The 16335-nt window shown below is 33.4% G+C and overlaps 2 protein-coding genes across 3 annotated transcripts; both read right to left on the bottom strand.

Annotated features, from left to right (window-relative positions):
* Positions 1-610: 610 nt before the first annotated feature.
* LOC106179571 (uncharacterized) lies at positions 611-6067 on the bottom strand. 2 transcript variants are annotated; one of them, XM_013563272.2, is made up of 9 exons: positions 5932-6067; positions 5334-5402; positions 4976-5091; positions 4632-4786; positions 4203-4230; positions 3607-3718; positions 3006-3269; positions 2427-2576; positions 611-2107 (listed from the first exon to the last, which is right to left on the bottom strand). In XM_013563272.2, exons 2-9 carry the CDS (start codon positions 5374-5376, stop codon positions 1932-1934), a joined length of 1044 nt encoding a protein of 347 aa, XP_013418726.1. In that variant the 5' UTR covers positions 5377-5402; positions 5932-6067; the 3' UTR covers positions 611-1931. The 2 variants fall into 2 exon arrangements, with proteins under 2 accessions (XP_013418726.1, XP_013418727.1); XM_013563273.2 differs by having other exon boundaries at positions 5928-6032.
* Positions 6068-6079: 12 nt separating this feature from the next.
* LOC106179572 (transcription elongation factor S-II) lies at positions 6080-16241 on the bottom strand. Its single transcript, XM_013563274.3, has 9 exons — positions 16046-16241; positions 15169-15237; positions 14849-14957; positions 14383-14601; positions 14077-14130; positions 13679-13833; positions 13035-13181; positions 12044-12115; positions 6080-7476 (listed from the first exon to the last, which is right to left on the bottom strand). The coding sequence occupies exons 1-9, from the start codon at positions 16112-16114 to the stop codon at positions 7468-7470; spliced, it is 903 nt and encodes a 300-aa protein (XP_013418728.1). The 5' UTR covers positions 16115-16241; the 3' UTR covers positions 6080-7467.
* Between the last annotated feature and the right edge of the window lie 94 nt (positions 16242-16335).

The raw sequence follows: 16335 nt of genomic DNA, 5'->3' as shown, positions 1-16335 counted from the left end.
CAGCTCACCACGTTGGGTGGACTCTGGAACCTTTTCAAGATTCCAATCCCTTTAAAACAATTTAGGATTCAGAGTAAGAATTACTTTAAGAAAATTGCAACCCATGTTTTCAGTTTATTCATTTAAAGTTTTGAAAAAAAAAAAGCCCCACTTCCTTCAATGTGTCTGCTTTTTAGCATAGTAAGCCTGAGCTGCAGTGGTAGACATTTATCAGATTAGTCAAAATGTATTGTTATTAAATAGTTGAAAAAAAAAAGAATGCAGTTTCCTACTTTTTGAGGGGTCAGATTGGGCTCTCTAAGGGCTCATTTGCAATGAAACTATGGTTCTATGTAGATTGATCTTACTCCCCGGGACTCTTGCTGAATGCAATCAGATTAACATGCCTCCTCTTGTTTCCAAAGTACTCGTATAAACATCAGCTTTCCTGCATTCTACTCAATGCCAAGAGGAAGCGTGTCAATCTGTTTATCTGATTGCATTCCCTGCAGAGTAAGATCAATCTACAGAGTTTTACTGAGAAAGAGCCCGAAGCATCTCCTAGTTTTTCAGAGGTTTGTTGGATGCTTGTCTTATAAGCAAATCTAGTAATTTCTCATAACAAAGAACATAAACCCGTAGATAAAACATTTACTCCAAAACTTAATGACTGATAATAATAATATAAAAACGGTTAAAAATGTTATCACTGTTTTTAACATTTCCTCCAACTATTCATACTTTTAAGAGCTTATGTAACTTCACAGACATTCTACTGGGTAGGTGTAAAACTAATTTCTTACAGTTATTCAGCCAACTTCACTTTTTTAATCAGTGCATGGCCATTTACATAATCTTGACTACACAAAACCCTTTATATAGCATTTTTATAATATATTATAGGTTAGATATATTTTCTCCAGAATAACACACACATATAATGACAATTATACACAAAGGGGAAGAACAAGAGACTAACTTCCCTGTTGTAAATAAAGTTTTCAAGCTTATGGACAAAAATCCAACACGAAGAGCAGAATAATATAATTTCAATATGAATGGAAAGCAGTGATACAGTAATGGCTCAATCATTTCAACCTGACTTTGAGATACTGTATTTTTTGTAAGAGATAAATTCTTGAAATGAGAACACTCCTATTGAGTGGTAGCAACACAGTGGAAAACCAGACTACCTTAAAGTTTCATTCTATACAGTATAAGCATAAAATTGCTACACAGAAATGAATTTTTTATTATTCTTAAATTAGGTATCTGAAAAATTGATTATTTTTCCCCCGGTTGAAATGATTAAGTCTTTACCGTGACATATATTTTTAAAGAACACATTTACACAAAATATATCAAAACAACATGCAAATGCAGTAAATTTACCATTTGAAAACGTGTACACCTGTAATATTCACAAAGACAGATCTTTGTATTCAGTCTCAAATAAATATTAAAGGTAAATGGAATCCTTGCCTAAAATATATTTACAATCATTTATATGAACTAAAGGACCTTAAAATTGCAGATTTAGTGAGAATATGCTGAATACAAAATATGTCATCATGCAGAAAAATTCAGTGACTTCACAAGAGAAAGGCATTCAACAAGAATATTTCTGCTAGACAATTTATGTCATTTCAGCAACAGGCTGTTGAACACAAAGTAGTTAAACAAATTCATTTTTATGACTCATAAATAAATTATCAGTTTTTTCACAAGTGTTGACACAAAAAATTAAGAAACACAACCCTTTGTGGAAATATTATTACATATATGGTGTTGAACTATTATTTTCTAGCCCATGGTTCTCTAAATAAAAAACATGGAGTATATCATCCTTAAAGCATACAGAATATTTATAGATTTTCAGCAATATATCTAACCTCAATCCATTTGTGTCTAAAATGGCATTCTGTGTAAAGAGAGTGAACAATACAGACTCTTTAATCCCCACCAAAACTTCCAAAGCTTCCACAACTTCCCCAGCTTCCTCCACTGCCCCAACTGTCCAGTGAACTCCAGCTGCCATGGTGACCCCAGCCACCCCCAAATCCCCAGCCCATGCCGTGACCCATCAGTTTACCCGCTCCGTATCCTAATGCTGCACCTCCTAAAAGACCTGGAACATAAGTGACATGGACTTTAAGAACTAGTCAAAATAATCAGGAAAAAAGTTTCAATATTTTCAAAAAGCCAGAATATTTATAATGGGTATCATTGGTTTTAATTTTTTATTTAATGAATTTCAACCTGGTCAGCTAGATTTGTTCCCAAGCTTTATGACAAATATTTTCTACATATAAACTAGGACTAATCCGTTAGTCCGAAGGGTCTATCAATATTTTTCAATTTCAAATGGAATGTTAATGTTTTCTTAAAAAGAAAACTACTTCCATGAATATTCTCCAGGAGACAATTCTCTCAAAAAAGCTATCTACCTGCACCAATCTTTGCAGCATTGCCCCCTAACATTCCCTTCTTCTTCTTTTTTCTATACACTTGTTGTTGACCAGCATATGCTCCCTGGGGGGCACCAGCATAGGCCTGCTGGGGGTAACCTGCAGGAGGTGGAGCATACCCAGAGGGACCTGTTGAATTAATATGCAGTTTTATTTACAGATGCCTTATTCCAAGACCAGATGCACGCAAGAAATGCAATCAGATAATGTACACTGGTCTCTTTGTACAGTAACATTTGTGTGCACTGTCATTTGGGTGATATCTGACTTCTGCAATTCAGAACTGCCTAAATAGTGAGCAATAAAAATTGAGGCGATGGCAGCCTGGACAAGAAACAAACTTGCAAAAATCTGATTTAAAACCAGCCATTCATATCTCACCTTGTGAAAAACCTTACATCAACACTTAAACTAAACATGATCTGCATATTGCTTTTTAATCTTTCAAAAGAAGGATATAGAGACAGATAGATCACAAAATACAGTTTGTTCATCTATCAAAATATGTGAAACATTAACTGTAGAAAATTATCAAAAGAAATGAGTTTCAGACAGTACCTGGCTGTCCTGGGTAAGGCTGTTGCTGTGGGTAATACTGCTGCTGAGGGTAACCTTGCTGCTGTGGATATGGTTGTTGTTGCCTTGGGTATGCTCCAGGGGGTTGTTGTGGGTATCCCCCAGGGGGCTGTTGTGGATATGCCCCAGGGGGTTGTTGAGGGTATCCCCCTGGAGGTTGTGCTGGGTATCCCCCTGGGGGTCCTGAGGGATATGGTTGTGATGGTTGTGGATATGGTGGGGGTGCTGAGCCTGCTGCTGCTGCCCCTGTAATGGAAAAAAAACAGTAAATTTGTAGCATATCCAAAAACAAGGATATGTTTAGAGGTAACGAGCAATTAAAATGTTACAGGTGCAAAATTACTGAAATAATATGGAAAAGGTATTTTAATGATTTTAATTTGCAAAAGATAAGACTGCAAACAGTTATAAACCATATTTGACCAATCCGTATTTTAGTTAAATTAAAATTCATATGTGCGCTATTACATCAAAAGACCATTCCATACTGAAAAAAAAATCATATTAATGGAGTAAAAAATATCTAACAATATAATGATATTTTAGATGTGTACCCTGAACTTCATCTAAACTAATCTTATACCTGCTACTGCTCCAAATCCTAGAGGAGCTGCTCCACTGGCTGGTGGCTGGCTAGCAGTAAATGGAGGTGCACTTGGAGCCGTTGCCTGCTGCTGTTGTGGTGGTGGTGGGAGCTGGAAATATGACACAAAGACATGTTTTAAAGCCTATGCTGTATAAATAAATGTAATTTAACCATTTGCCTGTGATCCTGCATCGATTTGACCTATACATTTTGCCATTTGTCAAGAACAATTTCTGTGCTGGTGTGAATCAAAGTATAAATATGGTATGGTTGTAATGACGGGTGACTGAAACAATGATGCACTACGGGCCTTTTTTCACCAGGGTTGTGATGAAAGCTGAGGTGTAATTTTTTTTCACAATAATGATAAGATACCTTATTATGAATATCACTCCAAAAACTAAAGAAAAATTGCACTTGTTTTAAATAAATGTGAAAGCAGCCTCAGTCTCATTAAATTGAAGAAAGTAGTAACATGAAATATTGAAAGCACCATAGGCACAATATCTGTCAAACCTGTATCAATAAAATTTTGTTCCCTAAAGATTGGTGATGTGAAGGTTTGAAAATTACACCTGTGTTGAAGTACTTACTGTTGATACAATTGCAGACATCCAATCACTGAAATAAAGTAGTTACAAAAATCATTAAATAAATGTAATCCACTATTCAACTTGTATATCATCAATTTTGGATATCATCATTTTTTTTATTCAAAACCTTTAGTTGTTTTATATTTGCAAGCTCTTAAAGTTGCACTCAGACAAGAACAATTTTAGACTGGGCAGATGTAACTTAAATCAACAGACTACATATGCCACATAAATGAAAAAGAATGGGATGATGCAATGTTAAGCTAATTTGCAGTCTTATGCAAATAGTCCCATCTTTAAGTTAGCAGACCTCACCTATACGAATTATAAGCCTTAGGTCTTCTTAACAAATGATATTAAACTAACTAGGTTACTACTGTAAATCTGCATAAATGTTTCACACTGGCTGTTGACACTGAAAAATCTTACTTTACTTCTTGTTGTGAATTACACAGAAACCAATTGATTTTAGCTGTTTTGCTTGGTTCTTGTGGTACTGCTATCAGGCATTCTACCTGTACCCCTGTTGGCCTGTCTGGTATGACACTGGTATAGTTACCAACAGCTAGGAAATTGCATACATTCTAAAATGATAAAAAACCCACATTGTGAAATAATTGAAACTAAATCTTGTTTCATGTAGTGTACTAGGTGCTTGCTAATGGCTTGAAAAATCCTTTCTTACTGGTAACAGATGATTTCTGGTAACTCTAAAAATGTTTATTTTCACTACAACAATTAATGTTCATGAAAAGTGACAAAAATGTACTTACATTTAAATAAACACTTCCCTTTGGTGTATGATCACCCTGGTTATTGTAAAATACTAAAGCACTGTCTTTATGTAGTACTACCCATACATTTTTCCATCCTCCACTAAATAAACTCCCTGGAATAAGAGAACCATACACACAATATTTGACATTTGTTAGAAGATATTATAAGAGAAAGGTATTGACTATTAATGATGAACTAATATATCACACTTGACTTTACTGATGTTTACTTACTTGTAAGAATTAATTATCGTTATCAATAAACTGAAGAAAAATTAAATCCAGCTGTGGCTTTATAAGACAAATAAATTTTCATAAACAAAATCTGCAAACTTCAACAAAATGTTGTACTTACGACTAAATCTCTTCAGCCATCCAGACTTGACTACTTGGGCCATAATTATAATTATTCCTTGGGCAGTTTCTTAAGAAAATACAATGACAGCGTTTACAGTAAAATATTAATTAAAAATAACAACAATATGCAGTAAATATGATTAATACAAGTTCTATCCTATAATCTTCATCTTATCCTATCTACACGACGTAGTATTAAAACACGGTACGGTAAAGTATGGTAAGGAATTCTTAGTGTTGTCCTTTATGATTATAATCTTTACATATTAGTTACGTATTTTGATCTGGATAATGTAACTAAGAACATGCAATCAAAGTAGATGAACATATCCAAAACCCATAGTATTCCAATAAGCGCGAAATGTTAAAAACAGGATCTTTATTAATTCAACAATGAACTATTTCCTTAAGACAAGTCTTGGGTGTATTCCTGGACTAATGACATAGATAGTAATGTAGGTGGACCGAGTAGGAGGCTCGAACATTAATCATTATCACGCAATAAAATCCACGGGAAACTTTCCATACGTTTCTGTAAGTAAAGACACTGATGATAACACGTAAGAAGCCTAAAATCAATACATCAACGTACTCACTATATTGTCGTGAATAGATGAACCAAATAAGTCATGATATCCGTTTATGGTCGATTTCTACAGCCTCACCCTGGTTTGTTTTTAAGCGTTTTCTCGCCTTTATTTACTGAAGAGCGCACTACCTGAAGGAATGCAGTGAACACAGATCTGTTTGATTATCTTTTATTCAATTAACATGATTGGCAGCATATGTTCATTTGGTGATATCAAAGCATATTGAACACTTTTCTTGGAATTTCCATGTCACAATCAGAATTTGTCATCAGACGTAAAGGGCCTCGTGGGCACAATCACAGAAAAAAAAAGTGCAGTACCATTCATCTTTGCAATTACAAATTGGAATGGAAAATATTACTCATCTTCATTTATACCATTTCTCTTCTCAAATTAGATCTTAAAGGGTAAGACTACTTTATAACCCTTTACTGATCCTTTACCAAAGCTTTTGCAGTGCAGATCTACTGAAAGCGAATGTCACTTGGAGAAATGGGGGCTCAGGGTACACTTGAATCTTAACACACCATGGTTATAATTTGTCATGAAACGAATTAAAAAAATCTTCTAGATCAATTATTTATTTATAAAACTATACAAATATGTATTTATACAACTAATCTTCTTTCACGTGTTTACATAACTACACTGGTGAAAAAAAGGGGCTTCACACAGAGATGCAGCAACTTGCTTTTCCTTTCACTGCCGCTTTTATAATCTATAAAACATTAAGGCCAGTTTCACATGTTGACTGGACTTACCTAAACCAAAATTAAGATTAAATCAGTGCTGAGAATATTCATCATTTTTTATATGTATGTCTAATTTTAAAACTCTTACACCTTTTTAACTCTCTAAATATGAAAATATTTGACAAATTGGCCACATTTTTGCAAAAAGCACTCCTGATCTGCATTTAAGGTTAAATCTAAAGAAGAGATTTTGGTCTGTATCTTAGAGGTGAAACTGTCCCAAAGCACCAAAATGTTTTACTCTGAGATTTCCTTAAACTGAAGTACAATAGCAATTTTATCCATGACATACCATTTTCTTAATCAGGAATAAAACAAGTTGCGACATACCAAGTTTGAGTCATACATCTAAAATTATTTTTTTTCCGACCCATCAAACTGAAACATTTGTGCAGTACCTTAGTTTAGCAGAACTCCACTTTGATTACCATCAGACTTGGACTTTTGAAATTTCATTGGCAAACTCTGATTGATGATAATTATATTTTTGTACTATACTTAGTAACATGTATCTTATTTGTGGAATAACTTCTTTGAACAACAATATTCAATTAGGTTAAAGTAGTTTCCTCTCAATAAGCAATTCTAAATAAGTTTTAAACTTCCATCTGTTTAATAAACAAGGCTATAGCATTTGCACTTGACAGTTGAAGATCTTCTCTTGAATATCATCTGATGTAAAGACAGAGTTGCTGCTCCAGAGTTTCTGCAGTCTTGGACAATGTTTTCCATGGAGTAATGTTGGTAGTTAATTCTACGGCTTGCACCATAAGAGATTTCTTCTGTTTACTCAACAGAACTGAAAATAAATAAAATCAGTCTCAAGCCTGAAGCTTTCATTCCACATATCTTTGAAAAGACGAAAAGTAAACAGGAGAATTATTAAGCACTACATGATCTACAAGAAGAGCTGTAGGATTTACTTTAATCTCACGAAAGTGCTCTCAAATTGGAAACTGTCTCAGCAATGGTGAATATTTTAATTTTACATTTTGAAATTCATTTAACAATATAATTACTGGAACTTTTTGAAATAGCTTACTTATAAGAAAACAAACAAGCTTCTATTTAAAAACAAGGCAGCAAAGCTGTCAAATGTACAGACAAAAAACAGAAAATAAAGATGCAAAATAGGTCATTTTGTCAATTTTGATGCAATAATAAATACTGCTTATAATAGCACTGTCAGTCAACACTGAATTCTAATCATGCACAACAGGTACCATGGTCAATAACAGGAGCGAACCCAGAGATATTTTCTGATAGTATTCCAAAGTATCTATGTTGATTCATCCCCCATTTTTATGGTCTTCCAACAGAAAAAAATAGATACCAGTCAATATAAACTTAATAACCTGACCGTCTTCCGGAAGACCCAGAAGATGGTCTCAATCCACCTCTTCAATAAGATTACAGTTTCAGGATCATGAGAGTTCAAATTCACATGATGAAAGTCTCAATTTTTGAAAAATGATGACAGTGCATAAAATAATATTACATAATGTTTAAAGACATAAAAAACAATACAACTGCTTACGTGGAAATAAAGACAAGACAGCACGGTTCTGAAATGTTTTTTTCCCCATTTTTAACAATTTTTTAACATAAAACAAAATTAACAGTTTACTGCCATTTTTATATGATCAACTAAGAAAATTGATGAGATGGGAAAAATATCAATAGAACAGTCTTAAATGTCCAATTTCCTCCATTCTGAGATTCTGAACATAGTGAATGATTAAATCTGACAAACTGCAATGATATGAGTTTATTTCCATTTTTGACACTTTTTTACACAATACATGATAACAAGTTTACCATCATTTTTACTAAATCAACTAACAATGTTGTAAAGATGCAGGAAATGTCAAACAAACGCTTTTACGTATCTTATTAGTTTAATAATGAGACTGTTAACATGCCTAAGAAATGAATCTGAGGAAATGCGAAAAAACAGAATACCTTCAAAAATATTGGCACGATTATGCTGGTTTACGAAATCAACATGAATTTTAGCAAAACTGACCACTCCTATGACTTTCATGACAATTGGCCCATCTGTTTTTCTTATATTGTGTTTACAGTGTTGCATATATGCTGAAAAGTGTAAAAAACAGCATAACTACTAAAATAAGAAGTTTACCATCATTTTTACATAATCAACTAACAATGTTGTAAAGATGCAGGAAATGTCAAACAAACACTTTTACGAATCTTATTAGTTAAATAATGAGACTGTTAACATGCCTAAGAATTGAATCTGAGGAAACGTGAAAAAACTGCACAACTTATAAAATAATGGCCCGATCATGCTTATTTTCGAACTTAACCTGCATTTTATGAATACTCATCAGCTCTGTAAATATAAAGCCAAAAAGTAAAACTATCTTCCACTTACGGTGTTAACGCTGAAAGTGCACAGCGACGGTGACGGCAACATGATTGGCGACGACAGACGCAGGTGGCCTCATAATAAAATATACGTATCGTGGATTTTCAGAAAATATGACTAGCATGGGTCTTCAAGCCCGTGGAGGTTCTAAGTCACACCTTGAAAATGCCAATATGTGAAAAATTAAATTTTCACAAAAAACTGATTAACTGCCAAAAAAATTTACCAAATAGACTGCATTGCCCACTGAAGCTTTATTTAAGTCCCTTGTTTCTTCCTGTAAGTTTGAGAACAGTAAGTGACATGGTTTTCCTTAAATGGTCATCATGGGAGCAGTGTCCAAAATAGGGGTGTCTTCAAATTTTGTTGCAATATTACATAATGTTTAACAGGATAATTACCATCAATTTTTAATAATAAAATATTAGTATCATGGATATTCAGAAAATGTTCCTAGCAAAGGTCTTCAGGCCCAAGGAACTTCAAAGTCACACCTTGAATATGCCAAAATGTAGACAAGACAGCACTGTCCTGAAATGTGTTTTTTTTCCATTTTTAACAATTTTTTAACATATAACAAAATTAACAATTTACTGCCATTTATATATGATCAACTAAGAAAATTGATGAGATGGGAAAAATATTAATAGAATAGTGTTAAATGTCCAATTTCTTCCATTCTGAGTTTCTAAACATACTGAATAATTGAATCTGACAAACTGCAATGATATGAGTTTAATTCCATTTTTGACACTTTATTACACAATACACCATAACAAGTTTACCATCATTTTTACGAAATCAACTAACAATGTTGTAAAGATGCAGAAAATGTCAAACAAACACTTTTACATTTCTTATTAATTAAATAATGAAACTGTTAACATGCCTTAGAACTGAATCTAAGGAAATGTGAAAAAACAGCATAACTTCTAAAATAATGGCCCAATTATGCTAATTTTCAAACTCAACCTGCATTTTAGTAAGATTAACCACTCCTGTGAGTTTAAATGACAATTGGCCTATCTGTTTTTCTTATATTGTGTTTACAGTGTTGCATATATGCTAAAAAGTGAAAAAACAGCATAACTACTAAAATAGTGGCCCGTTCGTGCCGATTTTCGAACTTGACCTGCGTTTTAGTAAGATTGATTGCTCCTGTGAGTTTCATGACAACAGGCCTATCGGTTTTCCTTGAAATGTGTTAACAGTGTTGTATATATGCTGAAAAGTGAAAAAACAGCATAACTTCTACAATAATGGCTCGATCATGCTGATTTTCGAACTTGACCTGGGTTTTATGAATATTCATCAGCTCTGTAAATATAAAGCCAAAAAGTAAAACTTTCTTCCACTTATCGTGTTAACGCTGAAAGTGCACAGCGACGGTGACGGCAACATGATTGGCGACGACAGACGCAGGTGGCCTCATAATAAAATATACGTATCGTGGATTTTCAGAAAATATGACTAGCATGGGTCTTCAAGCCCGTGGAGGTTCTAAGTCACACCTTGAAAATGCCAATATGTGAAAAATTAAATTTTCACAAAAAACTGATTAACTGCCAAAAAAATTTACCAAATAGACTGCATTGCCCACTGAAGCTTTATTTAAGTCCCTTGTTTCTTCCTGTAAGTTTGAGAACAGTAAGTGACATGGTTTTCCTTAAATGGTCATCATGGGAGCAGTGTCCAAAATAGGGGTGTCTTCAAATTTTGTTGCAATATTACATAATGTTTAACAGGATAATTACCATCAATTTTTAATAATAAAATATTAGTATCATGGATATTCAGAAAATGTTCCTAGCAAAGGTCTTCAGGCCCAAGGAACTTCAAAGTCACACCTTGAATATGCCAAAATGTAGACAAGACAGCACTGTCCTGAAATGTGTTTTTTTTCCATTTTTAACAATTTTTTAACATATAACAAAATTAACAATTTACTGCCATTTATATATGATCAACTAAGAAAATTGATGAGATGGGAAAAATATTAATAGAATAGTGTTAAATGTCCAATTTCTTCCATTCTGAGTTTCTAAACATACTGAATAATTGAATCTGACAAACTGCAATGATATGAGTTTAATTCCATTTTTGACACTTTATTACACAATACACCATAACAAGTTTACCATCATTTTTACGAAATCAACTAACAATGTTGTAAAGATGCAGAAAATGTCAAACAAACACTTTTACATTTCTTATTAATTAAATAATGAAACTGTTAACATGCCTTAGAACTGAATCTAAGGAAATGTGAAAAAACAGCATAACTTCTAAAATAATGGCCCAATTATGCTAATTTTCAAACTCAACCTGCATTTTAGTAAGATTAACCACTCCTGTGAGTTTAAATGACAATTGGCCTATCTGTTTTTCTTATATTGTGTTTACAGTGTTGCATATATGCTAAAAAGTGAAAAAACAGCATAACTACTAAAATAGTGGCCCGTTCGTGCCGATTTTCGAACTTGACCTGCGTTTTAGTAAGATTGATTGCTCCTGTGAGTTTCATGACAACAGGCCTATCGGTTTTCCTTGAAATGTGTTAACAGTGTTGTATATATGCTGAAAAGTGAAAAAACAGCATAACTTCTACAATAATGGCTCGATCATGCTGATTTTCGAACTTGACCTGGGTTTTATGAATATTCATCAGCTCTGTAAATATAAAGCCAAAAAGTAAAACTTTCTTCCACTTATCGTGTTAACGCTGAAAGTGCACGGCGCCGGCATCGGCGACGGCGACGACAGACGCAGGTGATGGCAATATGTACAGACACATCTGTGTCTGTACATAAAAAGCAAGACATTCCAGACTAGTGAAAGAAAGGTATAATATAAATTCTGGGGGAGGGGGGGGGGGGGGGGGGGGGGGGGGGGGGGAAAGGAATGACTTTCTTTAATTTTTTATAATTTTTACAATAGTAGCATAGTAGCTACAATAGTAGCATAGTATACTCACCTTCCACCTGTGACCACATTCATTGCAGAATACAAAAGTTGTCATAGGTTCATCTGCACTCCTAGTTTGTACCTACAAAGACAACATAAAAGGGCCATGAACAAGTGTGTTCCCTGATATACATAAAATGTTTTCAAATATCAGGTTCAATTTCAATGACATTGGTCTTGCAAACAGATATTGCATGAAAAAAAGTAACATATGTTACAATAGGTACATTTTAAAACTACCAGCTAGGGCATAATCATATTTAAGTTTGCTACAATGCCAAGAATTTTTAGTTGCATTTATGCATGAAAAACATGCAAGCTACAAATATGTGCATACAGGAGTACATTTTTTGGCATACAGTTAAAGAATTTATGTGACTAGTTACCTGTATACAACAAAATATGATATTTTGAAAACTTTGGACTTCACTGTTGGAAAGAAACACGAGATCAAACCAGGAAACTTAAAGGGATAATAACTCTTCATATGAGATCTATATTTCACCATAAAAACAAAGTACTCATAGAAATATGATGTATTCTGTTTTACCACAAAAACAGCAGTCATAGCTATTATTCTGATATCTGAGCTTGTCATAGATGGCTATGCTCTGTAATAATCTCTTAACAGATTATTACAAAAAAAAAAAAAAAAAAAAAAAAAAAAAAAAAAACAGGGACCAACTTTGAATGTAGAAATGGATTCATTAACCACTGGTAAGTATGGGAAAATTGTTATTTACTCCAGGAAAATTCATTTTTTGGCCAAAACGAACAGTTATTATCTCTTTAAAATGGTAAGAAATGATTTTTAAAAAATCATTTGGGACAATGGAAATTCTAGAATTGATCTGATATATATATCACTGACTATAACAAATTAAATAAATGAATAAGATGAAGTTGGCAATCAGCAAAATGGAACAACAACCACAAAATTCTAATACCTATTTCATGCAGCATTTCACCAATAATGTTTCATCCTCTGGCTTAATAAATACCTGGTTATAAGTGCAGTTCCTTTTTAGACACCGGCCACATTTTAGCAAATCTGTTTTTGTCCCACTTGTGGTTGCCATCTGATGGTCATTGATGGCTTCTTTAGTAAGCTTGGCTCTAAGTTTTTTCATGTCTTCACTGGCCATTTCCTAAATTAAAAAAAAAAAAAAATAGTCTTCACTGGCCATTTCCTAAATTAAAAAAAAAAATAATCTCCTCCAATCTTCAAATTGCATACTTTTACTTCACTTACTATTGAAAAATAATTCAATTTTAATCTGTCTGATGTTAAAAGATCTATAACAAACAGTCTTGTACGGAAAATGGTATTTTCACTGGATTTTAAAAACATTCACACGTATTTTGATTACATGACCTACACAAATTAACAAATGTAAAGATATTGAATTCATCTCAGCTGTAAAAAGTGTGTAATATAATAAGCAAACAATATCCTTTCATATCTAAAACAAGGCAACAAAATACAAAGCCCAATGTACTGGCCGTGATGACATCATCTCCATGAATGTATCCAGTCATCAGATATCAATTTTCAACAAGCTTGTTTCTCCAGTTAGATGCTCTTGAAAAATGATTTACATTTAAAAACATTCTACAGCCAAAAGCCTGGCTGTATCAGAATTACCTCTGCAGTCATTTTTGCCATTTTTTCTGGCAGTATGTATCCACATAAAACATTTTCCCTTAACTGTGGATTCTTTTTGTCCTTGAGATTAGCAATCCTACTTCGCACTCTTGATTTGTATTTCATTTCTGTGTTACCAAACTCGGCAAATATACCTGGATCCTCAGTTAAGGAACACAATGCATTAAGTTTATATCAAAATTACTAGTCTAATACAAACTTAAAGACATTTATATATTATTCAAATGAAGCACATTATAAAAAATATTGATACTCTGAAGGTTGAAAATAGAAATGTAAAAAATCAGCGGCTGTGAAATGAATCCCACACGGGACGAAGAGCATTGGTTGATTTGATTGATATTATATCCCATTCAAGTAATCTTTCCAAAAGATACAATCCTCAATTGCCACTGCAATTTCATCTGGATCACCAGCACCTTCTGGAGGATCTGAAATAGAAAAAAATTCAATCGCACAACTTAAGTGCTCAATACATAAAATACAAAGCATCATTTCTTAATATATGTAAAACTGTATATATTCAAAGAGGCTCACATTTAATACTGAATTCAAGTGATTTTTGTCACTGATGAATTGGTGTTGTTTGAGGAACAGCTTGAAATACATTAAAGGGGATAATTCAACCTAAACATCTGAGAAAACCAGAAGAAATAACATATGTGCAAATCCAGTAAACACACCTTCCACTTTGAGAGCATTCAGGAGAAGTTCTCTGCATTTCAATCTAACAGAATCAGTGGTGTCTGCAGCTTTCAACGGAAAAGAAGTTTGTTTAGGGGCAGCAGTAGGTGTGGAAGGTTCACTTGTGCTACTTTTCTCAGAGTTGGCTTTTTCTGCATGATCACCAGATCCATCTGTTGAAGGTTTGGAGCTGCTATTTTTGGCAGTGGACTGGTCAGCTAAAAAAAAGTTTTGGATAAAATAAACATGACATCATATTCCATATAAAGTAGGTCATCAAATACTTAATAACTTTTGGAAAAAGTTAATTTTTTCATTCTATCAACAGAAGGCATACTTTCTTCTTACAGGAAGACCTAATGATTTAACTATCCTTTGTAGAATTTCATTTAAATTGTGTGGCAATTTTACTTTTTCATTAAATAAAAAAAAAACAGTCACACATATCATTTACGTGAATTTTACCTGGCAGCAACTTTTTCCAACTCTTGATCAAACTTTTTGATAAGGTTATAACTTCATCATTGGTACTAGCTTTTCGAAAATTGTTTACTATCATTCCTATTCTGGTTTTCTGGAAGTAAAAAAAAAAAAAAGAAAAGAAAACTAAAATAAAAAAGATAAAAAAACAAAACAAAAACATTTGATACCTTCAAACATGAATATGGTATGTTACCAATTAAAGAACTTTGCACATAAAATACAAAAGCTGGTATTTTGGAGACACAGATAAATTAAAATCTAAAAAACCACCATAGCTGAAAACGGTAAGATGTAATTCATACCTGTAATACTTCTAGTCTCATTCGTTGTTCTTTTAATACTTTGAGGATATCAACAGCTGATGCATGATCCTATAAAATATATGTATGAGAAACATATCAAGTCCCTAAAAACATAACTGTAACTAGTTGCCAGTAAATACTTTTAAAAAATGGAATCGATGGTGTGTGCTTTGTCCACTTCCAACTTCAATGACAAGTGGTGGCTTTAATAAATGCACTCAATAAATGAGCAGTGTAAATATTTATGAAAACTTCAGAACATTACAGATGTTTCCTTTCTAAACTTATAGTCTAGGGTGCACATGAAAACGCATTGGTACCTTGGCTGGTCCAAGGGAGGTAAACATAAAAAAACAAATATGTTGAATGGACATGTGCCTTGACATTTTACCTTTTTCATATCAAAATTACACTCAAAATAATATGTGCACTTAGTAATCACATGTACATATCCTGGCTTTCTTTGTCCAAAACGTTCCCATACAATATGGCACAGTTGTTGAGCTACTGATTGCCCTGATTTTAGTGTATCAGAAGGGTCATCAAATTCATGCTAAAAGCAGGGCATTCAATAACTTAGAACAGCATCTAGGTCATATTGTAAAGCACATTATGATTTAGGATGCAATAAGGTATAATATACTTTGGAATTTACTATGTAAATATTATTTTAGCGTCTTGTGTATTAAAGAGGCAAAATGTAAGGACTCACAACTTCAATGTACTGTTGGCCTGGGAGTTTATCCAGCACTGTAATCTACAAGTGCAGCATGTACTTATTTTATCAAAGCAGAAAAGAACCTGGCTATGGCTATGTCAGTGACAGAATCGTACCGACTACCGACCACGAATCTCACGTCTAGCTGTTAATACTTACACATTCTTTTTTGTCAATCATCTTTTCTAATTTCTTTCCAATCCGCGTTACTTCTTCTTCGGCACTCATGTTTGCACCTTTGCAAAGGGCAACAAAGAAAGAAGGAAACAACCGCCAAATGAAATCAACAAAAGTCTACTCAGAACTTAGATCTCTTCCAACATGGCGGTCTATGGGAATGATGGGAAAAATACTTCGTTCAAAATTATTTTTACAACGAGTAAAATAAGGTAATGAAACACATTCTACGATAATTTAAGGATAATATGACGCGCCATGACTAAATATGA

The sequence above is a fragment of the Lingula anatina genome, chromosome 1 (genome assembly GCF_051362555.1).
Source record: "Lingula anatina isolate TDL-2025a chromosome 1, LinAna3.0, whole genome shotgun sequence".
NCBI classification, from domain to species: Eukaryota; Metazoa; Brachiopoda; class Lingulata; order Lingulida; family Lingulidae; genus Lingula; species Lingula anatina.
The sequence above is the reverse complement of the archived record's forward strand: the minus strand, read 5'-3'. Positions and strand labels throughout refer to the sequence as shown.

Excerpts from the sequence above, each read along its gene's own strand:
- LOC106179572 (XM_013563274.3), bottom strand. The coding sequence starts at position 16,114 with ATGAGTGCCGAAGAAGAAGTAACGCGGATTGGAAAGAAATTAGAAAAG. Across the intron at positions 15,238-16,045 it reads TGATTGACAAAAAAGAATGT|GATCATGCATCAGCTGTTGA; the intron begins GTAAGTATTAAC and ends TATATTTTATAG. Across the intron at positions 14,958-15,168 it reads TGAGACTAGAAGTATTACAG|AAAACCAGAATAGGAATGAT; the intron begins GTATGAATTACA and ends TTTTACTTCCAG.
- LOC106179571 (XM_013563272.2), bottom strand. The coding sequence starts at position 5,376 with ATGGCCCAAGTAGTCAAGTCTGGATGGCTGAAGAGATTTAGTC. Across the intron at positions 4,231-4,631 it reads AATTCACAACAAGAAGTAAA|TGATTGGATGTCTGCAATTG; the intron begins GTAAGATTTTTC and ends ACTTTATTTCAG. Across the intron at positions 2,108-2,426 it reads TGCTGCAAAGATTGGTGCAG|GTCTTTTAGGAGGTGCAGCA; the intron begins GTAGATAGCTTT and ends CTTATGTTCCAG.